Source organism: Chiroxiphia lanceolata, chromosome 17 (assembly GCF_009829145.1).
Source record: "Chiroxiphia lanceolata isolate bChiLan1 chromosome 17, bChiLan1.pri, whole genome shotgun sequence".
NCBI classification, from domain to species: domain Eukaryota; kingdom Metazoa; phylum Chordata; class Aves; order Passeriformes; family Pipridae; genus Chiroxiphia; species Chiroxiphia lanceolata.
In genome coordinates, this window is record NC_045653.1 from 6,879,179 (window position 1) to 6,906,686 (window position 27,508).

A 27,508-nucleotide genomic window follows, 5' to 3' on the forward strand; every position below is an offset into this window, starting at 1 on the left:
AAAAACAAGGGATAAACCCGCGGGGCTGGGATAGGGAAGGACCGGGATGGGGAAGGACCAGGATGGGAAGGACCGGGATGGGGAAGGGGCGGGAGCGGCGCCCGCAGCTCCTCCCGCGGCCGCGCGGGGGCGCTGTGACCCCCCCCCTCCCCGTGCGCTCAGTTGGTACGTCCCGCACCCCCCCGGCTCTGCCGCGATGGACTCGCCCACCCGAGGGCCCCCTCCATGGCCACGCCCCCAGCCGGCTGGTTGCTAAGCAATAGCGGCAACGTCATCTGTGCGAGCCGGAAGTGCGCGAGGGAGGAGAACCCGGAAGTGCGATGGGGTGCGATGGCGGCACCATCCCCAAGCGGCACGAGCTGGTCAAGGGGCCCCGAAAAGTCGAGAAGGTCTGAGGGGGCTCCGAGGGGGCGGAAGGGGGAGGGAGAGCCTGGCATGGCGCTCCCGGCGCTGGCAGGGGTTGGGGAGCGCCGTGGGCCGGCTCGAGGGTACCTGTCTCTGTCTGTGACTGTGTGTCTGTCTGTGTGTCTGTGTATGTGGCTGCAGGGGAGGCCCTTTGTCTCCTGGGGGGGTTGAGACACGAGATTCAAGTGCCGGGCCCTGCACTGGGGTCACAACGACCCCCAGCAGCGCTCCGGGATGGGAGAGGAGCGCCTGGAAAGCTGGAGAAGGCCCTGGGGGTGCTGGTGACAACAACTGAACGTGAGCCCAGGTGGGCAAGAAGGCCAACAGTACCTGGACTGTATCAACGGCGTGGCCACGGGGGCAGGGATTGTCCCTCCGTGCTGGGCACTGGTGGGGTCACACCTCCAGTGCTGTGTCCAGGTCTGAACCCCTCAAAATAAGAAGGACATTTAGGGGCTGGAGAGTGTCCAGGGAAGAGAACGGAGCTGGGGAAGGGTCTGGAGCACGAGGAGCAGCTGAGGGGGCCTAGCCTGGAGAAAAGGAGGCTCAGGGAGGACCTTCTCACTCTCCCCAACTCCCTGACAGGAGCAGGGAGCCAGCGGGGGTCAGGCTCTGCTCCCAGGAACAAGGGACAGGAGGAGAGGGAATGGCCTCAAGTTGGGCCAGGGGAGGTTCAAGTTGGACATCAGGAGGAATTTCTTCACAGAAAGGGTGTTCAGGCCTTGGCAGGGGCTGCCCAGGGAGGTTTGGAGTCCCCATCCCTGGAGGGTCCAAGGAATGACTGGATGTGGCACTCAGTGCTCTGGGCTGGGTCCCAAGGTGGGCATCAGGCACAGCTGGGACTCCATGGGCTGGGAGGGCTTTTCCAACCTCAGTAATTCTAGGATTTGCCATCTGCAGAATACAAGGGGTTCAAGGGTCTCCTGAAGGGATGGGGCAGCCACAGCTTCTCTGGGCACCTGTGCCAGGGCCTCCCCACCCTCACAGGGAAGGATTTCTTCCTCACCTCATTCCTTCCAGGGAGTGGAAGCGGTGGTTGACCCAAGCAGGGATGAGATGTAGAACCAGAGAGAAGAGGGTGGTGGAGAACATGTGAAGAGTAAAAAAAGCATCAAGAGGGGACTGGTGAAAGTGACAAAAATATAAAACCTGAGTTAGATTTAGGCAGAGAGGTCTCATGTTCCATGACAAAGAAATGGAGTCAGTAGGCAGAGCCTCAAACCTGACCATGAACGTTGCTAAACAGCCTTGCTAAAGTTATTTTATGAATTAATTTACAGTGCAGAAGGTAGGTTTGGTAAGAAACCTGAGGATCTCACTAATGCTTTGAGTATTACCTGATTTTATGCTTAAATAATTTGCAAATATAAAAGCTGTTTTAAAATAATGAGGGTTTGTTTTTTTTTTCGTTCCTTCAGGTGGACAAAGTTGCTGAGTTGGTGGCCAGGTGGTTCTACTGTGCCCTGAGCCAGGAGAAGCTGCGTCGGCCCATCGTGGCCTGTGAGCTGGGCAGGTAGGGGTGGTTCCACAGGGGGAAAAAATAATGGTCATTAAATGTGATCACTGTTATAGATAATATAAATATTATAAAAATAATTTATAGATAAATGTATAAATACAAATGCCATGGCAATCAAACGTGATCACTGCAATTTCGATGTTAACAGGTTGTACAACAAAGATGCCGTCATTGAATTTTTGCTGGACAAGTCACCTGATAAGACCCCCATGGAATCTGCATCCCACATCAAGAGCATCAAGGTAAAAGTTAAAATCATGAGGGAAAGTTCAGTCATGCTGCAAGACCTCCATTTCCTTGTGTTCTCACCCTGTATTAAAGTGTTACAAGTACCAAAATGCAACAGAAAAAAATCTTAAGGAATGTTATCATGGCTCCAAATCATTGGTAAAAAGCTCAAGGCCTGCATTTTTATTTTTCAGAACGTGACAGAACTGAACCTTGTGGATAATCCAGCCTGGAGTGGGGATAAGGAGAGTATAAAAGGTGACAAGTATGATGACCTGCAGTCTGCACGATTTATCTGCCCCGTGGTGGGGCTGGAGATGAATGGGAGACACAGGTCAGTGTTTCAGGGTCTGCATTTTGGGTTTAGAAGTGAGCACTGTGCTGAACTGAACACAGAGCAGATATCTGAATGGATAATGCTGCAAATCTTGTACCTGCCCAGGCCTTTGTGGGGAATGTTTGTCTCTCTTTCAGGGGGGAGTTTAAGAGACCACTGAGTGTCCTTTCATTGCATGTTCAAGAGGAAAGATAAAAGCTAACCCTTTTCTGACTGAATTTAGATGTATAATAAAGGAGTAGAGGGCAATGTTTGGAGGCCAAACCACAGGAGATTGGATGAGACCTCCCTTTGTGTCACATCAAGCTCTTAGAATCCCAAAATGGTTTGGGTTGGAAGAAACCTTAAGATCATCTCATCCCACCCCCTGCCATGGGCAGGGACACCTTCCACTGGCCCAGGTTGCTCCAAGCCCTGTCCAGCCTGGCCTTGGACACTTCCAGGGATGGGGCAGACACAGCTTCTCTGGGCAACCTGTGCCAGGGCCTCCCCACCCTCACAGGGAACAATTTCTTCCCAATATCCCATCTGTCTCTGCCCTCTGCCAGTGTGAAGCCATTCCCCCTTGTCCTGTCACTCCAGGCCCCTGTCCTGTCTCTCTCCATCTTTCCTGTAGTTTCTTCAGGCACTTGAAGGCCACAATTAGGTCACCCCAGAGTCAGGCTGAACAATCCCAATTCTCTCAGCCTTTCCTCACAGCAGAGCTGCTCCATTCTCCCTCTGCCTGTGTTAGGATGAGAGTGGAGATGGCTTGTGTGTCCTAATCCTGCAATAATCTGGGTTTTATTGGGCTGGGGCAGAGCATTTCCTCACATCCTGGTTTGGGCAGTTTCTTTGTCTGTGCATGTTCACCCTGATGAGTGAGATGATGGTGGTTCACAGTTTGATAGTTGCTAAGTATTTCTTCCTCCAGACAGTGATTAGCCAGGAGATTGTGAGGCTGAAATAACAAAATAAGTGTTGTGGTTTAATGTACACAATATTTTTTGTTCTAGTCTTACATTGTGCAAGCTAATAATAAACTAATTGCCCCTTTAAAGGTGCTGATAGTTATATTAGATGCAAGAACTAGTAAATAAAGTTAGTTGTGTCCTGCTAATCCATTGCAGTATTATTCCTGTGTTCAACCAGCACTGCACAGATCTCTCTTGGGCACAGGGTTTCTTAAAATCATGTTATGTCTTGTCTTTTCTTTGAAGGTTTTGCTTCCTGAGAAACTGTGGCTGTGTGTTCTCTGAACGTGCCCTCAAAGAAATTAAATCAGAAGTTTGTCACAAGGTGAGTTTCTTCAGCTTTACAAGCAGGGGGGTCACATGTGCCCTCCACAGGTAGATCTATAGATACAGGTCCATATATACAATTGCATTCACATCCAATACTGTAAAGTGGGGTTTTTAATCTGAATATCCATATTGAAATGGGACTTGTAAAAGGTCTGTTCTGTGATGGCCTGCAGTAATTCTACATGGCCTTTTTTAATAAAAAAGTGTTTCTAAGTAGATGTAAAAATGAATATTTTTATTCTCAGAGGCAGTTTGATTTTGCAAGAACTACTTTAGAATTTTCATTTTTTCAAATATTTGGTTATGATTTCACTTTTTAAAAGGGTGTTTGTTTTTGCTTTGGGATTTTGGGGCTTTTGTTTGGTTGTATTTTCTTCCTGAATGCACATGGCTTGTGTTTTATCAGTGTCTGCTCTGTGTGCTTAAACTGGTTGTATTTTCAGGTTATGTTTTGATCCCTGTATTTTTAAAGAGCATCTGGTGCTGTTTTGTTTGGGTTTTTTGGACTGGGGGCAACTCTTTGTAAAATTTTCAGCAGTTACATGAATTGTTGTAGAAAGTATCGACTGCACTTTTGATCTCATTAAATTGGTTTCTTTGTGGCTAAAAGTTGCAAATACTCTTTTTCTCCCATCACTGTGTTTATTAACATTAAGACTTGTGGTGATAGTTGCCACATTTAGAAAGCTATTTTTCAGTGAGCACCCTGATATTGGGTAAAACATACAGTGTATTGGTATTAAACAAGACCTGCTGCAGGTGCTGTGGAATTTTGCTGCTCTCAGTGCTCATTTTGTTTTCTAGAGCATTGCTTTAGTCCTAATGGCTTTGTTTCCTCTTGGCAGATCCTAATTTATTTTTAATGAGGGTTTTTGTCTGCGTCTAAATTTTGGTTGATAGATGGATGATAGATAGATCAGTAGATGCAGGATTGAGATGTTTTGTCCATGGTTTGGTCAGGCTGATAATCTTATAAAAATGAAATTAATCTCACGTGTGTTCTGGATATTTTTAATAATTAGTATTTAGCATAGGCTCATATTTGCACGCAGCTGGTTTCACAAACATGTGAATTCCTCACAATATTCAGAAGGATGCTTCTAGAAATAATGAAGTGGATATAATATCTAGTCTATCATCTTTATCACTATTGGGTTCTGATGCACAAAGACAGTGGTAACCAGCTGAGAGAACATATTTTAGCCCTTTAATTAAAGTCAAAGAGTGATTTGGTAGATCTTTGGGTGTAAACTGATAATGTTCTCATCCAGAATCAAGAAGGGGACTAGAGACCTCTTCTGAATAGGATCACAGGGAACTGCTTGCTGTGCTTTCTAGTAGCCAACAGTTTGTTTATATCCAAAGCACTAATTAGCAGCATTCCCCCAGCACATTCTATCTTTAGGCAGCAATGGGACATGCAGTGAAATGAACTAAGAAAGAAGAAAAAATTAAGTACTGTATGGGCTCAGATTAGAAACTTTTTATTAATGAATTCTCTTCTGATACATAGTCTGTAATGCAAAAAAAAAAAAAAATTAATGTACAGAATATTTGAATGTTGTGGATTATCATATATATGTTTATGCAGTATTTTAGGAATTACAGTATGTTTTTTGAACCAAAATCGAGCCTGTGAGATCCAGATGAGCCACAGAACTTTCTTGTTTCCTGGCCACCTTCTGTCTTAATTCTGTGCCCAGATGAGGGTAGTGCAAAAGGATGCCCCTGTATTTGCTGTTGTGCTGTATTCAGTCTCTCTCAGCCAGCAGGATCTGTGTCTTCACTTCATCCCCAAGGTTTGTAGTGGGTGGGGACTGGAGGAGTGTCAGTTTTGGAACTGCGTGGCCGTGCCCATCCCCACTCACGTGGAATTCAGGAAAGCTCCTTCAAAACAAGCTCTTCCTGGGTGTTTACTCTGCCTGTAAGCCCTCAAAGCAGCCTTGCCAGTCTGCTCCACTGTAAACAGCAAGTTTCCCAAAGGACTCTGGCAAGCAAATGCTGTTCTGATGCAGTGAAAACATTCCCCAGGGAATACAGAGATCCAGCAGATATCTCACTGCTCAGTTTGCTCCTCCTTTTGCTGGGGCAGCTCATACAAGAAACAGAGGGATCCATTTGCCCAGTCACATGCAAATAAGTGTTTAGGAAAAAGCAGAATGCATATGCAGATTTTGTCTAATTCAAGGCAATGGAAAATACCAAGAGGAAGGATTCAGCATTCCTTGGTTTATCTTGACAGCATTTGTGTAGTGCTGGATTTGGAAGGGTTTATGGGGTCTGGGTACAGGGAGGATGAAGCAGTCTTTCTATCAGAGTTCTCTTCCAAAAAAACCCATTTTGCCTCAGTAGAAACTTGACATGAAGAGCTGACAATGTAAAATACATGTATTTATCTGCTTTTACTGGAATTGTTAAAAAGACTATTGGTACTAGGGAAAGGCACGGGAATAGGAGAGGGAACTGTCGTGGGTGGGGGGCTCTTAGTAAAGCAACTGTAATTAATGTGTGAGGCTTTTTCTTTCTTGCTTCTCATCCTAAGTACCACTACAGTGAAGAATTCAAGTTAAAAAATAACATAAAAATGGGAAAGGTCTAAGGCAAACAAACAGCCACTGTAGCAGAGCGGAGAGAGAGACAGAGGTTGTCTCTTGTTGCCTGAAGAATGAATGCTTTGAACTGTCTTGCCAAAATATAAAACTTCCTGGACAAAGGTTTTTTGAAAGAGCATTGAGAATTTTTTAGTGGTGGCTTGTGTTGGAGACTCAGATGGGCAGATGAAGTGCTTGAGACAAATTTTGAAGCTTCTATTTAGACTGAAAAGAGTTGGAAAAGAGCTTTGTCTAAAACAGAGCAACTTATGAATGCAGATAAAACTTGTAATACCTTTTCACACAGAAGTGTCTTTTGTTTGAGCCATCTTTTTGAGCTTCTGTACAGTAAGAAGGGAAAATTTAAACTATCAACACTAAGTCACATGCTAAAATGTGACTTAATCACATTTCAGTCATCAGGAAGAGAAAAACAACTTTGCTTCCACAGTTTGGTGATGTATGTTCTGTAGCAGCAGCTCTGGAGATCAGGGGGTTTCTGCTGCCTCCTGCTTCCTGTTCTTCAGGAATTACATGTGACATGGAATCTGTCAGTTTAAAACTTGCACTTTTGAGTAAGGTGTTTAATTCTCCAACAGACTACTAAAAGTAAAAGAACAAACAAGTCTCTACTCACTCTGCTTTTTATTTGATGAGACGTTGAAGATTGTAAGTTTGTGGTGATTTATGTTGGTCTGTAGATTCTCCAAATGTTTTGGAGCTCCTGTTCTAACTGGCTTCCAGGTTCTTGCATGGGCAGGTTTTGGTGCTGCTAAATTGAAAGTCTGCTACTTGACAAAAATTATGCTTTATGCATTATCAATTTGGATGTTGACTCTCTTGTCTCAGAAGTTCCTATTGGTGTAACAGTATCCTAGAAGTGGTTTGGAGATGGGAGAGTGGTTATTGAATCAGTGGTGGAAGCCCTTCTGGGAGTCACTTGGAAAGTTAAGGACCAGATTACATTTTAAAATGTACTTTCTTGTATCACTTTGAAGTTTATTTTGGAATTGTTTTCAGAGTCAACTACACACTTGAAATAGTACCCTAACTATTAAACTCTGTGCCATATAAAACACTTAATCACATGTTTAACTTAGATACAGAGCTTCTTGAAACAGAATTTATCTTTGACATACAGAGCTCACGTGTGCAGCAGGGTACAGAGCACGGTGGCTCCTGGAACAGGGTCACTTTGGCATTATCTGCTCTTAGATCAAGTCACCAGAATTAGCAAATCTTGGTTGTTGAAGCCTAAAAGTTGTGATCCATCTACTCATAACATGGTAACACAGAATTCATGAAGGCTTTTTGTGTGTGTTTCAAGAATAGAATGTGGTTGTTGTAATCAGAATAATGACTTGAATACTATTTCTTACTGGCTGAGAATGGTTTAATTATGATTTTCCTAAAATTTTGTTTAAAATACAAAATCCTTTAAGGAAGGAGGGTCATGCTGCAGTGATTTTCTTAAATTGACATGGGTAAAGTCACACCTAAATTGTGCTTTAAGAGGGCTTTTTGTGCAGACCAGAGTTTGGCTGGTTCAGTTTCTGCAAAAGGAGCCCCTGTTATATAGTGCCTTGATATTGCATTTCTCCTTCTAATTCAATTCAAAGTGATATACAACAATTGTTCTGTGTGATGGTGCCAAAGGTAAAAGCGAGATACTGGATTTGCTGTAATGATGGGAATGAGGAACGTTCCATTCACATTTTAAAAGACAACATGGAGTGGATAAATGCTGGAGTGGATAAATACTGGCAGTGCCCTTCAGTGGACTGGAGAGAAATTAATTATGAATATTGCTCTGATTTATATGTGCCAGAGACCCATTAGCTTCAGTAATGGTTCTGAGAGGGACTCTCAACGAGCTGAGCTTTTATTTTCCTTTTTTTTTTCTTCATTATTTCCCTCCATAAAAAAGCATCTCCAGCAATATTTAGCCACAAGATAAGTCCTGGATTATACATGAAGCTGAGTACACGCCTTTGGGTTGAGTTTGTAAATAAATAGGGACCAGATGGTCTTTCTTCAGGTTAAAGTTCATTTGAAAGAAATTATGTTTCCAAGAAACTCGTGTGGGAAAATGAGCAGGACAATTCCAGGAACCTGTGACTAAGTTTGTAATAAGAAACTTTCATGTTCTGTTGTTGACTCATTTCATTCATTTGAATATTTTGGGGGAAAAAAAAATCTGTTATCAGTTGTCTTGTAAAAACTGAGGGATGTTTTGGCTGCATATTGAAGCTTTCATCCAGATTGCTCCGAAACATTTAAATGTAATTTGTAGTTTTTAATCAAGTGTGCTCATAAATAACAAGATATATTTTATTAGTTTGCATCAGAGTTCATACAAATTAACCGAGAATTTGGATTTACTGGAATGAAACTTTGATCTGCATCCTTGCCAAAATACTTGTAAAGGAGGATGAACGGTTTTAAGTGACTTCTTACAATTCAGGTTTCTCATAGTCTCTCCCAGTCCTCCAGACCTTTGGAGGTCACAGTGTAGACACAGCCTTGTGAGATCTTTAATCCCATGGAAGAGTCGTTATGTTGTATGAAAGGCCACCTCTATCCTCTCTGTTTCTTTATATTCCCCTGTTTGTTGCACGAGTGAAAGGATTAATTTAAGAGTTCTGAGGAGGAAAGAGCAACTCTTGTCTGGAAAAGGGCTGGATCCCTGATCAACAGCTGTTCCCTGGGTTTGCCCCTTTTGTGTTGAAAGCCTCTTTCTTGCTGCAGGACCAGTGAGTGCTGAGTTTGGTCTGCAGAGGTTTTGAGAAATGAGTTGCTTGTCCTGGCTGCTGCCAGGTGTTACCTGCACTTGCCACAGGCTGTTCCAAGGTTCAGGGAAGTCAGGTACACCAGGATTGAAGGACAGCCTTTCATTCAATTTTCCTGTGTTCCCTGGCCTCAAATTTTCCACGTCTCCTTGCCCTAAACTCCTGCAGAGACTCAGAAACAGGGACTTAAGAGATAAACACGCACACCCTGTGACTGTTCCTGGTACACACACAGCCCCCCTGGCTCATTAGGAGCAAAGCCTGGGAAGGGCAGCAGCGATGTTGCCATGCTACACAATGAAATTAGAGAGGCAGCTGGCCATGGGGAAAACAAACAAACCCCAAACCCACGGTGACATGGTCTGTGTCTGAAACTGGCTGTCGCTTGTTTAGGTACAAGCGCTGCAAATTTATCATGAACTTCATTATTCAAAACAATCCATTTCAGAAGACACTCAGTAACCATGGCTTTATTTGTGTTCTCCATATTTTATCTTTGTCCAGTCATTGCTTCTGTTTTATTATTTTCATACCAGTTAGTCATTCTTTGGCTGTGGACACAAGGAATATTGATTTTTCCAGCTAAATATGTCACTTAATAGATTATAAACTTCCCCCTTGTCCTCAGTAAGTTACAGATTTAGACATGTCATTTCCTTTGAGAATTAACCCATCAGCAGCTGTTACTGTAATAAATAAAACCTGTTTATTGGTAGTACAGGACTGTGCTTTACCCTCATGCTGTAATGCACACAGTGAAGTCTATGGCTAAAAATGTCCATGGTTTCTGTCAGTATTGTGAGCACTTGTTTAGATGTTAGCTAAGCTCAGACATCCAGCCTCATGTTGAAGTAGCTGTGCTCCTGGAAACGCCAGTGGTCCTGGATGGGCACCTCTGCCTGGCGCAGCATCCGGAGCCTCAGGCGTCTCTCCAGGCAGTCCATGACCAGGGGGTACTTTGCAGGCTCAAATTTGTTGGCAAACAAATGAGGTGACTCAATAATCCACTGCACATCCCCTAGTCCGTAGATACAAATGTCTCTGATGTAGTGACCTGCAAAGACAAAATTGAAGGTATCTGGAAGCAGCAGAAAGAGGAACTGAAGCATTTTAAAAAGTAGTTTCACTCTGTACTGTCATCAACAAAAAATACCTTTTGATTTCTTACTGAGCATCATGGAAATTTAGCTGGAGGATAATAAAGAGTATTATAAAGGCAAGGGTTTGGGTTTGTTTTACACAAATGGATGCTTGTTACCTCCAGCTGCCTCACTGACATGTTGCTCTGCTTAATGTTGTGTCTCGTAGCCGGGCATCTGTTCTGATCTATCTGGATTACCTGTTCAATCATTCAGTGCTTCACTGTGCTCAGCTTACACAGTTACATATTTTAATTATTCTTTGCATGCTTTCTATGTGGTCAGCACAATTCTTTTAGATATTGTTCAAATTGAAGAGATTTAACCCAGTGTTGATGGAAGTATCTGACAAATGTTACTGTCAGGTAAAGCCCCTCCACTAAAAAGTGGTCAGAGGAGTGAGTGCTCTGGTAACTGGGGGCTGAAAGAAGGGTTGTCAGTGTATAGATACTGTGATGTTCTCAAAATATATAAAATATCAATAATATTGTATTATATAAAATATATTAATATATAAAAATATGTATCAATAGGTCTTGATATTGGATACAGTGCAGTAATTTACTAGGGTGCCTTGTTTTGATACTTCCAAAACAAAATATATATGAGCACTGAGGCACATTTAATAGCTGGTTTAAATAACATGTAATCTCCAGTTAATGCTCATCAGTGAATCAAATGTGAGTTCATGATCAACATTCACTTACCTTTGCAGCCTTTGTGTGAGGATCCTTCTTGATCTTTCCATTTAATGGCTCTTAGGTTTCCTTTCCAGCCTGCATTGGGTGTAGCTCCTGGAGCATCTTTAAAAACATAAGGCTCTGATGAGATTCTTTCCTACTTAATAAAGGGGAAATTTTCACTGCTGAAACCTTTTTAACTGTAGTCACATTAAGTATTTATTTGTACATATTTACGTAGCAAGAACAGACATCATTCTCGGTTTTACTGCTTTTTTTTTATTCCTTAAGAGCATGAGCCTTCATGTAGCATAAAAATCCTTTTTTAAAGAACATTTTTCTAGCCCTGTAGCTCATGGCCTGCACTGTAAGTAGTACTTTTCTGGAATCAAGCTTTGTTTGATGTGAGTTTTTTGAAAGGGCAGCATCAAGGCCGAAGAAATGCCCATATTTATGCAATTAAGGGATGTTAAGCTCTGAGCTGGAGCTCAACACCTCTCCCTGCCAGAAGCCTCCCACTGCTCTGGGCCCAGGGGTTATTCACAGCAGAAATCACAGAATCCTTACCAGGTAAACGGTTCAGGGTGACCCAGTAATGCTCATCCGGGCTGTACGTGTCTCTCGACCACTCAAGCAGATCTTTTGCACGTGCATCAGTCAATGTAAACTCTACAAATTCTTTAGTGAGCACATAATAGGCACTGCCAAAATATATTGTCATATTATGTGGAGGTTTAGCTTTCATAGTCTTTCCTGGATACAAGTATGGCACTCCAGAATGAACATATTCTCTGTAACTAAGCTGTGTTCTGTGTTTCATATGAAGTGGTTGGACTATCCCAGGAGTAATATTTTTACCATTCCACTTACTTTTCATATATTGTATAATTTCTTTATTTGTTTTAAGGGGAAAATCTTGACCACATAGATTAATAACATAATTCCACTGAACTCTGGAATTAACTAGGTCTCTCATGCAATTAATATCAGCTTGTAATCTTGAAAATCCTGCATAAACAACATGTTCTCTTTTTGAGGAAATGAAAATATTTTCAAAGCAATTAACGATGTTCTGTACAGCAGTTTTATAATCTCTTGGTGACTTTTCATCAATATGTATGCAGTAAATATTCTGAGGCATATAAATAGCTCTTAGCAGCTTTACAAACATTTCCAGCTCCTTGTGAATTGTAATAATGTAAGCCAATGAGAAATTTCCTTCTTCATCTGACAGTGGGCTTGTGATAAAATGCAGAGTCTTCAGAACTGTGGAGCAGCTGCACGAAGTCTGAATGCAGCTCAGTGGTTTGGGTTGGTAGGAGTTCTGACAGAAGTTTCCAATTTTAAAGGCGGCAGGTTTCCCCACAAAAAGAGCTGAACAAAGTTCATCTGGGTAAAAACCACACTCTGCTCTTCTGACATTTAATTTTTGTTCATTTGGCTCTTCAGAAAGAGGAACCTTTAGGTAGATGAAAGTGTAGATGAACGTACAGACAGCAACGCACACTAAAAATCTTGATTTCTTTGCATGAAGTGGGTTCATCTTTTGTTTTCCAGATACTGTCTTCTCATCATAGTTTAATTAAACATTCAGATTATCTGAAAGGAAAATTGAGATAGGAGAAGAGAACCTTTTTGTTTATTTCTTTTAAAATAAATGGCATGTTAGTGATGCATTTATAAATGCTGGGATACCTGCTAGGAGGAACCCTGTGCCTGTGCTGCAGTGTACTGGGAATGGGAGTTGCAGAGCCACGAAGCAGCCCTTCCAGGACAAAATTATCCTAAAATGATATAAAAGAGCCCAAAATGGCTTTCTATTTTCATTGCTTGACCCATGGGGAGCTTAGCCCATCAGGTAGGAGTTTGTGTGGCAGAAGGTGAGTACAGTGCCCCAGGAAAGACATGGAAGCACTGTGTGCTGAGGAACAGCTGCTGCTGAGATTTCCTCAAGGCCTGGGAAACCTTGAGATCTGCCAGAGGATCAGAATTCAGTAAATTAAATCAACAGAAAATTTATTAAATAAACAGAAGGAAGAGACTAAAACGTAATCCACAAAATACACTGGGTTTTATCCTTATAAAGTCAGCAAATGTTTCTGACTATTTGAGAGAGGTATTTTTTTTCTTCCTCGGACATCTTTGTATTAGAGTGCTCTGGAAAACAGAACATACAGACAACGCTCTTTTCTTATTTTTAGCATATGTGCACACCCTGAGATAAGGACACCACTGCCAGTATTAGCATTCAGAGATAACTGGAATTTACTGCAGTACTGGCACAGGAGTTTTTCCATTGTGTTTTTTACCTTGCATCCACCTTGTTGAAGAGTCAAAAGAATGAGAATGCAGAAGTCCTGAATCCCACAGCAATTACGTGAAGTCTTTATCCTTGAAGCATTTAGTATTGAAATTCCTAGAGAAAATACCAGGGAGAAGGGTCCACCACCTGCTTAAAACTTTAATTTTAAAAGCTTTTATTTTTATTTTAAAGGTAATTAATTTTCTCTTCTCATTTTATTCGATGAGAATATTTTTTTAAAACAAAATTTGCCTTTCACCTTGAAATATTTTACACTTTGCAGCTGTCAACATCACAAAACATTTGGCTTTCTATAGGAGCAGAGACCAAACATATTTTTATAAAGGTACTTTCATTCCAGGAATGCTGTTACAGTTAGAAGGCTCCAGGTTTTCATTAGAAAGAAGTGGACAGTACTTTTTTTAATAAAAACTCTGTATATATATATCTCTCTCTTAAAAATCTGAAAATAAAGAGGGCATTGTAGTTAAAGCAGCAATGAGACATACCATTTAAAAAGCAGTAAGAACACAGAAATTGACCCAAGAGAGTGCCTATTACCACATTTTTAAGATTGTATTAGGCTGTTGGGAAAGAATGTATTTATCTTTTGGTCCTTACTGGTATGCACTGGATTTCATGCTGGAAGAATGCCTCTTTTCCACTGAGCATTCCAGAAAGTGGAGTTGTGTGTTAGGTGGAGGGTTCATCCATTTTCCCTGGGTGTTCTGGCAGCAGCTCTTCCGTCTGCGTTGGATGCAAGAAAAACATGACAAAATCAGGTCCCAGAAGAATCTTTTTGCCTCAGAGCTCCTCAGGGATACATTTACTGGGTAAACAAGCTCGACAGAAGTATTTTAATCCGTTTCAACAAAAGACTCGAGCAAATCAAATCAACCTTTTGATACTGTGCAGAAAGCAGGAGGAAAGGAATCCCACTGGAAGGTGAAAACCAGGATTTTTGCAGTAAAAGTGAATTACACCCAGGCTGTATCCTGTGCCAGAGGAGATTTGCATGAGGGCCATGAGGTACCCAGGGGCTGAAATTGGGGAGTGTCTGTTAGGGAAGCACTGGACTCAGACAAACTGGCCTATTCTGAGGAAATAACTGCAGGAGGAGCTTTGAGATTCCTCAGAATTAGCGAATGTCATGAGATCTCTGGTCTGTCACAGGGAAGGTTCATTCTGGACATAACTATTACACTGAAGACACTGGGCAGCTGTAGAAATATTTGGGACTCTATACCTGCTTAAATACAGAACATTGTACAGAATGACCGTGTTTGCCAGGTTTTTTTCCTTAAATACCTCTTTGGACAGGTTGCAAAGGGTAGTTCCCTTGGGAACCTGCTGCTTTCATACACTTAAATTTTTATTACCCTTCAAGTAATAGCTTCCAGGGATGTTTCGGGCTGTTAAGTGTTTACTATGGATTTTTTCCTATTGAACTACATGGCATCTAGAAACTGTTATTTTATATGGCAGCAGCAAAGTACACAAACACCCCATTATCAGGTAAGAAGCAACAACTCCTCTCCAGCGTTAACATGTTTATGGGGAATGACTGAATGATGAAGCCTGGCCTTCAAGAACAGAATTTGACATCTTTCAGCCTCAGGGGATATTACAGCATGAAAGCCATGGCTTTCTGTTAGTGTTTTACCAGATTGAGAGCTGGGACTGCAGCTGTTAGTCCCCCTGCGAACGGAATTTGTCCTTTAGTAGAATCCTCTAGGCAAGGACTATGTTCCCAGGTTTCCTCCTGCCCTTGAGGAGCAAGAGATCCTGTTGGGAATGTCCTCTGTCCAGGCATAACCCAGTTTGTGATTATCTTGCCCTTTAGTCTTATTATGCAAGAGTGCCATTACAGGTATTTTTTGTTAGCAGAATGTCTCTCTGAACAGCCTTTTTAATGTTACACTTAGGTTTTCTAAATACTGAAGATGAAGTTGTATTAATTTTTAGAAAAGAAAGAAAAGAAAACCCCCATTTTTGTAGGTTTTCAAGCACTCCTGTGGCTGCTTTTATGGATATTGCTTGACAGAAAAATTTTGTAAGCCTAAGCTCCTCCATCACAATTAACAAGGTAAACGCTAGAGAAAACAGGAATTATGATTATGCCTGGAAAAAGCCTGTGAAACGTCATCTCAGCTCATTAAGACCCCATTAGCAGATATTTGACTGCATTTCATAGGAAAAACTCGTTTTGCATTTGGAGTTTCTTCCTGCCATTGGATTTTGGACTGCATCACTGCACCTCTAAATATTTTGTTTTCTCTGTACTCTTTGTATTTTCTTCATATGACTTTGTAATTTAGTGAAACAAATGACTAGGGGAATACTTCATCTTCTAACAAAATGGTAAAAAAGCATTAACTCTTTATTTTCAAATCATTTTATATCTGTGTTTGTTTGTTTGAAAGTTGTTTATGTAGGCATTAGTGTAGATATTTTATAAACAGGGGATACTTTAAAAACTTAATGTTAAAATCAGCAGTTTTAACTGCTTTTTCCATTGTTGGTTTTTGTTTAAGCCTGGATCGGGATGTGAGTCTGCTTTAGGTTCTGACATGCATCGAGTAAAAGCATTTCTTCATCAAACCCTGTTAATATTGCCTTAAAAATATTAAATCATTATTTTAAAAATGCTGCATTAGAGTTTACTGATGCATATTCAGATTTACAGAGTTTTAGTGTTCATCTTTGCTATTTTTCCTGTTTAGTTGTCCTGGTGCATTTGACCTCGTAATAATGTAAAACAAATACTATGAAAGCTATTTAAACCCTTAAGTTACAGGGCTGTAAAAAGATTAAGTTGCTTGAGTGACCATAATTACTGTGATTTTTATAATACAAACAGCTAGTAGAAATGACCTCCACCGTACTTTGCATCTGTGACAAGGTAAAGAAGAAAAAAAAAATAGATGAACCCTATTGCAGATTTGAGTGAAATGGTCTTGAAGCGGAAAATATCTGTCACTTTACATAAATTAAAACATGTTTTTAGCAAAGGAAAAGCAAAAGATTGAATCCCGCAGTCTAACTGATGCAGTCTTACCTTGTCCAAAATTAGCCAGGAGACGGCAGCATAATAAAAATAAATCCCGGGTCTCCTTGTCCTTCAGCAGGAGTCGGTGTCCCTCATCCTGCGGCTCGTGGAGATCCCTCGGCGAGGGGGTTAAACATTAACGGGGATTGTTTTCATTTCCACTTCCCTCCGACTCCCCGCAATGTTTAGCATATTTATCCTGCAGCAAAGCTCTCCCTGCCTTCAGAGACGTCCTTTGGAGAGAAAACTTCTCATCCCTGCTGAAATCAGCCGTGCAGGGCTGGGGAGGACATCGCTGACGATTCCCAAGAATTGCTTTGCCCCAGAGCCTTTAACCCCCGCACCTCACCGAGCATGTGGATGGAGAACTGGGAACCAGCCTCCTCCTCCTCCTCCTCCCCCAAGTCCTTAACTCTTTGCCTGCTGAAACTTTCCAGTTTGTAGCAAATAACTACAGCTGGGAGCTGCCTCTGGGTATTTAAACTGGAAGCTTAAATGAAAGGTCTCTGTCACAAGCTGAATGTTTGCCATTACTGCCCGTATAAAGGTTCTTACAGGTTTTAATAAACCTTCTTAAAGGTTTAAATAAGTGACGAGTTAGTGGCTTGGATTTACTGGAATTAGGAAGCTTTGGGGTTCTAGAAACAAGTGAGAGGGATGATGTGTTTTGGACACGTTTTGATAAAAATAGTGCGTTGGTCAGAAATAAATAGGAAACCTCAAAGTAAATTAAGTCACAGCTGCAGGTATGGCAGGTACAAAATAATCATTGACTTTCACAGAAGCTTTTTAAATAGAGGCTTTGGCTTGGACTGGTTTTGTGGTAGATGCTGCAACTCCTGAGTGAAAGTTCCCATTCTGTGAATTAGTTTGTAGGAGACTTTCCACTCGTCCCAAGTTGTCCTTTACCCTCTGACCTGTTGTTTGTCTGGGTGGGACAGCAGTGTCGAAAGTTATGTTCAACAAATCTTACACTACTGATCTTTTACATGGATAAACCTCTGGAAAACTATCTCTCAGAACATGTTTAGTTAACTGTGATAAGAGACAGTAATCTTTAGTACATCAGTTTGTGTGGCTGGGAGATGAACATTGATATGGTCTGTGGATGTTCAGTCTCTGTGTTTGTTCAGTCCTCAATACCTGCCCTGTTTAATGAGTAATTTCACTATTTCTTTTTCTAGTTAAACAGATTATATTTATACCAAAGCTAATATACCTGTTACAGTTCATAATACCTTTATTGTTCTTATTATTTCAAATATTTGGGGATGGATTTGGTTTGGTTTTTTGAGGAGTTGATTTGTGTGTATATATGTTTGTGTGTACACGTGGGCTATGTACACATGCACATATAGGGAGCATAAATTTATGAGTATCAGACTTTGAAGACTGATCATATCTTCACCTCTTTAAATAATTCCTCGATGCAATGGTGTTAAGCCATTTAGATATAAAAAGTTTGGAACATGGCTTCTGTAATTGAACCCCGCAAAGACTTTTGGACCAAAATCACGCTGCTTGTGCAGCATCTCCTTCCTCCTTAACATCCCACTCTTCAATTACAGATTAAATCTTGGATTTGGATCTGCAAACTGCTCCTCTAATGCTTTGTCCATTGCAGAACAGTTTATAAGTTCAGTCTCATTTAGGAATGTCTTCTATTCAAGGTGCTAAGAACTCCAGCAAGTACCTTGGTATGTGTTTAAAGTCCCAAACAGCAAGGGAGAACCTGTGATGTTATAAAACAAAGCTCTGCCCCAAAAGACCTTAATTAATGTGAAGGAACAGTCCTTCTGGATTTGCAAAACTGAAATTTCTTTCTGCTTTTTGTCTCATTATCAAAATGTCAAGATAAAAAAATCTTTCCTTTTTTTTGCATGACGAGATAGTGAGCTTTTTACAAAATCAGAACTAAAACTTTGCACCCAACAGAACTGACATTTGATGCCCTGTATGATGCAACAGCAAATAGTCCCTACAGTTAGTGAAATGCAGAGAGGTGAAGATGGTTCTGTGCCTATAACTTGCTGTACTTCAAGTATGTTTGGAAGGGGATGGTCTCTGTGATATAATCCGACTGTTGTCATGGCAAAAAATACCTGTTTCAGGGAATGGAAAGAACACACTGTCTGTATTTCCCTGTTTCTTGTAAATACTTTTCATTTTTGAACAATTCCACCTGTGTTTTCCAGATGGGAACCTGGATTTGCTTGCTCTTTCAAAATGCTACATTTATTGAAATTAGAGTCCCAGTGACAGAATGTGCTTTTTAAATGCTGTATGAGGAAACACCCCACGAAAAATGAATGTGTGGGGCTTCTTTAGAATCAGATCAGCTGCCAGTTGCTCCTGCCTCAATATGAAGACTGTCTTGATTTTGTAGACATCTCCCTGACAAGTGTCTGAGATCATTCAAGGCTGGTGTTTCTAACACCGGCTCATTGAGTAGGAATGGAAAAATTTGGGCTACTCACCCATTTCTTGTGTTTGACTTATTATTCTGCCTGATTTACTTACTTTACCTCTCTCTAACCCTTGTTTCTCCTTCATAATCTCTGACCACTTGTGTACAGGTTCAGTTTTTAGACTGTGCTCAGCACGTGAGCAGAGTGTGGACAAAGTACTGCCCATGTGTCCTTTCATTTGTTTAATTCCTACCGCAAATAACATGAGTAACCTTTCTAAACCTTTGTTCAGAAAACAGAAGAGTAATGACAGAGGCAGGATTATAAACTAATCTTGCAGATTAACAGAAAGCTTCTGGATTTAACAAAATAACAAAAAAACCCACCCCAAAACAACCTACCAAACAAAAAAGCCAGCAAAAAAAAAATAAATAAAAGGAAATTGAGATCTTAGAAAAGAAAACATCGTAGTCAAATGTGCTGGTGCACCAAATGATTGAAAATGTGCACAGTGAAACATCTGTGTTTTCATCCATGAAACAAATATGGAATTACACGAAGCACATTGCATCCATTATCCAGATTAATTTCTGAAAATACTTTGAAACTTGGGAGTGTTTGATGATTCAGATGAAGGACAGTGAGACAGCAAGACAAGGTGAATGAATTATTCTGCTTTTATGACCTCTTTTTATCCCTATAGTAATATACTAATACTAATGGTATTGTTGTTGTTTTGTTGTTGCTGTTGTTGTTATTGTTTATTTATTTATTTATTTAAAAGAAATCAAAGCCTCCAAGTTCCCTGGTGCTGTCAGTTCTACATGTAGAGGAATAACACTTTTGGTGTTGTCCTTACTCAGTGTAAAGGAACTGCTCCTGTCAGTTGTTTTTTCTCATATCACTGAGTTGAAAGACAAATTCTAGAGCAGAATGGCATATTGGTTAGATCCTAATCAAATGCTTTCATAACTAAAAATCAGAAAGTGCTTCTGAGTTTTAGCTGTAGGATTCAGAAACTTGAGTAGATTCTACTTAGACCTACTTTGTTTAAGTACATTTATGCCAGTAAAACAACCCATGAACAGAAAATACCCTATGGGACTCTTTTTAATGAAAAAAAAAAAAGAATTAGTTCAGAGTGTTGTTTATAAGAGACAGAGAAATAAATACACAATTTCCATTGCCATTTGAAGTGAGAAGATGTATTAGACTGTATTAAAAGAGAAAGAACACAGTATTAATTTTAACAAAGGTTTGCCAGCATAAAAATCTGGAAAATAATACTAATTTTGTTCTGGTTTTGTTTTGGTTTTTTTTTTTTCCACAAAGTGTGGTGTTCCCTTCCAAGAGGAAGATGTGATTATCCTTAATGGTAACAAGGAAGATGTGGAAGTATTGAAGAAAAGGATGGAGGACAGAAGACTTAAAAGTAAATTAGAAAAGGTAATCGTTTCATATGTTATTTAATACAAAATTGAAAGAATTCTTGTCTGCAGTGCAGTCTGCTCTTAAACTTGCTAATCTTTATGCAGATGAAAGACTTCAGTCAGTGAGCTGTGTTGTATTTAAGCACTACTTTTAAAAGTAGTAGGGTTGTGTGTGTGTTTTGCCAATGACATATTGAAGTTGTATGTACTGAAAGTTTCTTCTGACCAGCAGGCAGTGCCCAGTGCTCTGGAAATCACTAAATTCCATGCAGTGGGTAACATGGACAATGTGCCAGCCATACTTCAGGGTTTTCTTGACATTAATTCATTCTAATAATGATCTACATCGTCCCAGTATTTCATGTGGTAGTTCCTGGTGACAGGTTATTAGTGTTTTGATCTCCAAGTCTTTTCTATTGGCCACAGAAACACAATATTGGGATCTGTACATTCCTGGTGTGATGCTGTAAGACCACAGTATGGAAATTTTGTCATGTTTTGTGGTTCTCACAATCCTCAGCAATTACTGCAGTGCTCATTCTCTCTATACTGTCGAGATCTTTACATTTTTTATCTGACCAGGCAAAATACAATGGAAATAAAGTCATTGCAGCTCTGTGTACTCTCTGCTGTGTAACTACTCCTCTGTGCAGTATTAGTAGTTCTGTGGCACTGAGCAGTCAAATGATAGTTCTGCATATGGGAATTTTTTCAACCTTGCTGTTTTTTCCTGGCCTGCCATTGCTGTTCTGGAGGATGACAAAGCAAACAAAACCTTTGGTGCTGACTCAGGCCAGATGCAGACAGACTTTGCTGAATCTCAAGAACATGAATCATTGTCTGACACTTCCAGCAACTGAGACTTTAGATGGAGGTTGATCATCTCACCCCTGTTACTGCCCTAGATTTTGTCTGCTGTAGATTACGTGGCATGCAAATATTTTCCTGGTTTGTTTTAAAACAAATACTTGTTTACTTACCAGTGAGCATATGATTCCTTCTCATCATAAGATCTTTATTCATCTGTGCCAGGACAGCATCAGTGGGCCTGGGCAATACATCAAAAGGATGGTTATCCTGCTGTGTTGTTTCCACTCTTTCATAGCCTCTACATGTCATGTCCTACAGCTCCTGGCATAAGAGCAAAAACCTCATGATGTTTTTTTCTTTTTTTTTTTCCTCAGTACGTAGTACTTAAATGTTTTTTAAAAAAGTACAGATAATTTGATGATAGACTATTGCAGATTTCAGCAGATGAGTGCTCAGCCCCAAAACAGTGATTGCTTGCACTTGATTTTCTTTAAGAATATGGTCCTAACAAAGCACTTTTAGCTTTGGGTCAGTAATTTGGAATAGTCTGAAAGCTGGTGCTGTCCCCAGCTTCTGCACAGCAAAGAGGTACCTGAGCGTGTCAAGCAGTCCTGGCTCTTACAGTGCCAGCACAGTCACTGTGGTGGCAGCCAAAAGGACACCATGCCTTGGCCCTTGGGCTCTCTGTACCTTGGGTGAATATGCAAATGCAATTTGTTTGTTCTGTGGAGACTTTTATTACAGGCAGGGAACAGGATTTGCCAATCTCTCAGCATTTAATCCTCAAGTTCTGATGTTGCTGTCCCAGCTGGTCTGTGCAGCTCAAACCAGTCTCTCTGTCACTGGCACCATTTGCTCTGATCTGAGACCTGGGAGCTCCAGTCCCAGTATCAGAGGACAACTTCCAGTTTGTTGGCACAGATTTCTTCCTCAGTTACTGCAGAGCAAGCTAAGTGGACCCCCTGTATTTGGAGCAGGAAGCACAAAGTCCTTTTCTTTATCTCCATCAGACAAAACATCAGGAAGATGCACCAGCACTAGCATAAAAAAATTATTCAAGCTCGACTGTGTCATATGTGCCCATAATGAAATGCATCTGTACTCTATATTATGCATAAAGAATGTGTGCATCCATACATTTACAAACATCTCGTGGTTCAGATGCCAGATACTGGGAGGTAACTTTTCTTTGTAAATCCACCCATAACAAAAAGGTGGAAACACCTGCACAGAGGTTTTCCAGATACCCTGAAGGCCAGGTTGGATGGGGCTTGGAGCAACCTGGTCTAGTGGAAGGTGTCCCTGCCCATGGCAGGGGTTGGAATGAGATGAGCTTTAAGGTCGTTTTCCAGCCCAAACCATTCCATGATTCTGTGACACCAGGAGAGCCAAGTTTGCTTTCAGAGCCATAACCCTCTGCCACCACCTCCTGGCTCAGCTTTGCAGCAACATTTGCAGTGGCATTTTTTCCCCCGAACATTAATCCTTTGCTTCACAGCGTGGGTTCTCCTAGTTTTTATAACAGAATTAAATAGATTTATTTCCTTGGAGTTTGTGCAGATGTCTTGAAACATGTACACCATTCTGAATGTATCCAGCCATCTTTTGTGAAAACAATGCTAAGGACTGTTTTAATACATCTTTCTTTTTCAGCTTAGCATTTTTGTAATCAAAGCCAGTAGTGGGATTCTTATTGCTGTAGTTTGGGTTTTTCTGTGGTTTTTAATCTGGAAAAACATAAATTAATTTGGAAAATCTGCTGCACAGATGCTTTTAAAAGATTTAGATCAACTATTTGCATCTCTTCTTCCCAAGCAATCATGCAAGAAAGGACCCTGTTATTGAAGATTAGCCAGGAGGGATTTTTTATCAGCTAAATAAAATTAAGTGGATATGAGATGCAGGATTCTTCTGGAATTTTTATAGAAAATATATTGATTACAGTTAACTGTCCTGTTTAATGTTTTGCAATTTACTGTCCTGCTGTGTGGGTTCAGAGTATCAGATAACCTTAATGATAATAACACACACCCCTGCAAAGTATGAAAACCAAAATACTGAATCCAGGCAAATCTAGTTTGGGCCTACACAGTTTTCTTTAATGTAACTCTAGGTTGCCAAGATTATTCTTTTTTCCATGTAGAAATAATACAAAAAACATGAAAGGAAGAGTTCCACTGTGTAAGACATAAAAATGTACTAAATGAAGCTGTGTGTCTCTCAAATACAAGTTGGGAATTGTACATCCTTTCAGGATGTCACCAGGACTCTGCTTGTGTTGTTTCAGAAATCAAAGAAATGCAAGTCAGCAGGATCAGCTTCTCAGCAAGAGACCACTGAAGGTAATGTCCCAGCTCCAAATTCTGTGTCACCTTCTGAGTCATGAAGCAGATTCATGATTTCATTTTTTTTGTTCTTTCCTTTTTTTTTGTTTTTTTTAGATTCTCCAGGTCCCTCAAAAGCTACGAATGGAAAGGATTTTATCAATTCCAGCTCTGGGGAAAAGAGACAGATTATCTTCACCAAAAGCTCAGGTTGGCGTTAATTCTCTAATCTTAATGTGAAAAATTTGAACAGGTTTGCTTGTTTTATGTCATTCTAATATTGCTTTAAGTTGGTGGGAACCACCTTGAATGATTGAAATCAGAGATTCTTATTCACACAGTGATGCAGTCGAGGGTTTGGTGTATCTGTCTTACTGTCTAGGAGGTAGTGGAGGAAAATTAGTAGTTTCTTGAGGTACAAGTGGTCAAGAAATACATTCTGGCAGTTCATTTTGGTGAAGTGTGTGAAAAATTCCTGGTTACCTGACTTGTAGTCCTCCTTTTTAGCTGCTAGTTTGCTCTGTGTCCCTGGAGTAGTGGAGTATAATTCAGGATGCACTGATGTACCTACAGCAGCCTTGCAGCCATGAGTAAACTTGGCAGCCCTTTAGTCCAAAGGATGGTGCCCTTTCTTTATTTAATATATATCCTGTTATTCAATGTCTGCAGTTCATACTGATGTTTTCATACCAAACTATAAGAATGGGTACATTTTTAAGGTCAGTCTGAGTTTTGTGTGTAAAGTATTAAATCATGTCCGTTACAGCCACGGAAAAAGTCAGAATAATTGGAAGAATCTGAAAGTGTTTAAATGATAAACTGTGGGAGAAATTCCATCTGCAATGCCTGACCTGCCCTCTAGTGTCTGTTTTTATACAGGATAGGCTTTTAAAAATATTTCATTCTACATAATTATAATTGCTCTTGGATGTTTAGCAGCCTCGGAATTCTAATAATGTTTAATGAACTTCTATTTTCTGAGAGTGTAAAAGAAAAAAATACACTTTCTGAAATGTCAGGTCACTGGTTTCTGGCAGCAGTTATATTAACCAGCAAGAGGTAAAGAGGAGAGAGGGAAAATAAAGGAAGATCCATGAGGAATGCCAGTGGCACAGAAGTGAATTTGTGAACACAGCACCCTGAGGGTTCTGGACTTGCAGCACAGTCATTCTTTCAAATCCAGTGCTTGGTAATGCTTTCCAGACAACTATTGGTGGCATTACAAGTAACATTCTCCAGATATAAAAGGGTTTCATCTGTGAGGATTTAGGATTGCACATACAATTCCTGTGAGCAGAAGGCAGCTCAGTGCATTTTCAGACAGGCTCCCCACAGCTATTTACAAGTTGTTGTGCCTAAATTAAACTAAGGATGTTGAGTTTCTGCAAACTTCTCTGTTCATTTCTGTGCACCAGAGACTTGGCATGTGCTTTTTCAAATACCACCCTGCAACTTGGGAGAAGATTCAATAGTTGTTAAGAAATAGAGGGGGTTTTTTGTAGCAGTAATATAATCCAGTGAGAGAAATGGTATCAGAAACAGAGGGATGGGCATTTTCCTACTACAAATATAAAATGGTGCAGGCCATTGTTACTGTTCATAAATGACTTTGCAAAGAATAAAGGGAGGAGGGAGATTCCCTGGGGAAGGTATGTGACAAGTTTAGCTTTTGGCATTTGATAGCTAATTTCTAAACAATACTGCAGGGTGGTGGGATGCTTTCATGTTTCTGAAGACTGGAGCTCAGAGCCATTTTTCACTTAGAGGAATAAATATTGTCAATACTGAATTGCAGTGCAAGGGATTTACACAAATAGGAAGGAATTCTTCTTTCAAGATTTCTAAGTGAATTTGAGTGTGAATTCTGAAAGCTGTTGAGTACAATTTGAGATCTTTATGATAGAACTCAGAAGTGTATGTGTTTCATCTCTGTACGTTATTTTTAAAATACTCTTTTTCATCTTTATTGAGGTACTTTTATCAATTTTGAACTGTTATTCATGCTTCACTCTGTTCCTTTTTCTCTCTCAGAAAATGGAAATTCATCTGTCTCAGCAAAAATCAATAAGGCTCCTTCTGCTACTACGAAGAGACCCATTGCAGACAGCGAGGAGAAGTCTGAGGCGTACAAATCTATTTTTACAACACACAGCTCAGCAAAACGTTCAAAGGAGGAGTGTTCCAATTGGGTTACTCACACAGCTTACTATTTCTGAAACAATGAGCAGCCTGATTGGAACATCCACTGCTGCTTTCCTTCCCCAAGGCTTTTTCTGTACAACTCTGATACTTTTGTCGTAATCTGATATTATCTGGAATTGCTCAGTTTGTAAGTTGTTTATAAACTTGCTAATAACTAAAGAACTTGTGTTAGTTGCAACTTCTGTTAAAGAAGAAATAGATCACCAGAATCCACGTTGTAGCAGCAGACCTCATTCTAAAATGTTGAATTTTTTGCATGGAAATTTTTCTTTTCTCGTTCCAGTTGGGTGTTGTCATCCTTATTCACGCTGGCTGTGTCCTCAGGAGGAGGAAGGGGAGAAGTTTCTGCCTGCTCTTCTCCTCTGTTGATTTGTGCCACACCTGTAATTATAGTTTTCAAAGTATTAGTACAGAATTCAAACTTCCTGCAACTCTCTGACAGCAAAAAGAGCAATAATGCTGTTTTTCCGTGAAGCTAACTGGGCCCTTGGTGGAACTAGTGTATGATCCTAAAAGGTTTTGTAGGTGTTTTCAAATCATTTACCTTTTGACAGAATATATGAGAGCACAATCATGAAAATGTTTGTGCAGCACTTTTCTTATACATATTGTTGTAGCCTGTTTTTAGTAGCAGAGTATTCACTTATAAATCTTATCTTTAAAGAGGAGCCTGTAAAAAGGCTGTTGTTTTCCCAGCAAGGTTTTGGGGTTTCTTCTTTGGGTGTGTGGTTTGAAATTGGAAGTGTCAGGTGGGAGTTTGCTTCCTTTTGTCAGAGGATCAGGGTACAGTGGAACAGAAGTATGGGATTCTTTACTTTTCTGCTGGAACAGTGAGGTTCTGTGGCCATCTCAGAGGGGCAATTTGCCATTCTGAATTTGCACATTGTTTTATTTTCTGACCTAAAATTCTGAACAGCAAACAACTGTTTGACTGTTAATTGTTACAGAAAGATGCTCAGCATAGTGTGTCACCCAGTTCTGCTTTCATATTTATCCCTTTGACATTGATTTAAATAAAACTTGCTCTTGTCATGTGACCATAACATTCATGTTCAGTTGAACAGATATGTAAGTGCTTTCTTTGTCACTTAGAACAGAACAACTTTTTATGGCTTTCCTTTAGCCATTTTAGTCTTAGCTGTTTCCCCAAATGCAGGAATCCTTTTAAAATGTTCATGTTCCATTGCAGTAATTTAGTGGCTGAATATTTGAATCCAATAATATCTACATGAAGTGACCAGAGGGAGGGATAGAAGTTCCTTTCTCCCTCTTCTAAAATTGAAATATGCTTTTATAATCTTGGCACCAACCAACCGGAATAGAAATGCAGAAATTGGGAGGCTTTTAAAACCCCTGCATCATGTTACCTTTGTGTGTGAAAATTATTAATTATCCTCATAATTCATTTTTAAAAGTGTCCCCATTTATAATTGGGCAATAGTTAACTGAAGATTCAAATGCTGTGTTGATATTTGCATAGGTGGTCTCTGTAATTCAAGCAAAGTGAATGAAACTGCTGGGATTTTATTATTATTTTGACAGGTATAATTAAAAATTGGCTTGTTGTAGAATTTATATGGTGGTAAGAATTTTTGTTTTCCAAAGCTGTGAATGCACATATACATCACATCAAACACTTTGAGGTTTACTGGAGCTCCCAGGAAGCCACATTTTGTATGCATGTCTAGGAATCAGCTTTGTTCTCCCTGTTCTATATTCTTTTAATTATTATCCTTTATTACTTGTTGCTTACAGATAATGAAATTGCTGCACTAACAGGTGTTCCACATCAGGTCCTTTATTTACCGTGTAATTGTTTGACAATACATGAGTGCACTTTTCTTCTAGTTATAATTCCTAAGGAGAATTAAATTAATGCTTTTCATTTAGCTATTACTTTACTAAAGAAGTAGCAAAATATTTAAAATTATTTCTTACTAATATTCAGGCAGAGTCCAGCTTCTGGTAACAGACTTTCCTGCCCATTGGGCCATAATAGTGACTTCTTTTTT

General features: G+C 40.2%; 2 protein-coding genes across 3 annotated transcripts; one reads left to right on the plus strand and one right to left on the minus strand.

Annotated features, from left to right (window-relative positions):
- Nucleotides 1-258: 258 nt before the first annotated feature.
- Nucleotides 259-27,071, plus strand: RTF2 (replication termination factor 2). The gene is made up of 9 exons (XM_032704810.1): nucleotides 259-389; nucleotides 1,824-1,918; nucleotides 2,073-2,166; nucleotides 2,347-2,486; nucleotides 3,689-3,767; nucleotides 20,063-20,176; nucleotides 23,258-23,312; nucleotides 23,412-23,504; nucleotides 25,326-27,071. The coding sequence occupies exons 1-9, from the start codon at nucleotides 321-323 to the stop codon at nucleotides 25,508-25,510; spliced, it is 924 nt and encodes a 307-aa protein (XP_032560701.1). The 5' UTR covers nucleotides 259-320; the 3' UTR covers nucleotides 25,511-27,071.
- On the minus strand, nucleotides 9,626-16,704 carry LOC116795256 (beta-1,3-galactosyl-O-glycosyl-glycoprotein beta-1,6-N-acetylglucosaminyltransferase 7-like). 2 transcript variants are annotated; one of them, XM_032704809.1, is made up of 6 exons: nucleotides 16,332-16,704; nucleotides 13,895-14,020; nucleotides 13,281-13,387; nucleotides 11,539-12,570; nucleotides 10,999-11,094; nucleotides 9,626-10,206 (listed from the first exon to the last, which is right to left on the minus strand). In XM_032704809.1, the coding sequence occupies exons 4-6, from the start codon at nucleotides 12,512-12,514 to the stop codon at nucleotides 9,980-9,982; spliced, it is 1,299 nt and encodes a 432-aa protein (XP_032560700.1). In that variant the 5' UTR covers nucleotides 12,515-12,570; nucleotides 13,281-13,387; nucleotides 13,895-14,020; nucleotides 16,332-16,704; the 3' UTR covers nucleotides 9,626-9,979. The 2 variants fall into 2 exon arrangements, with proteins under 2 accessions (XP_032560700.1, XP_032560699.1); XM_032704808.1 differs by lacking the exon at nucleotides 13,281-13,387 and having other exon boundaries at nucleotides 9,980-10,206; nucleotides 16,332-16,686.
- Nucleotides 27,072-27,508: the final 437 nt, after the last annotated feature.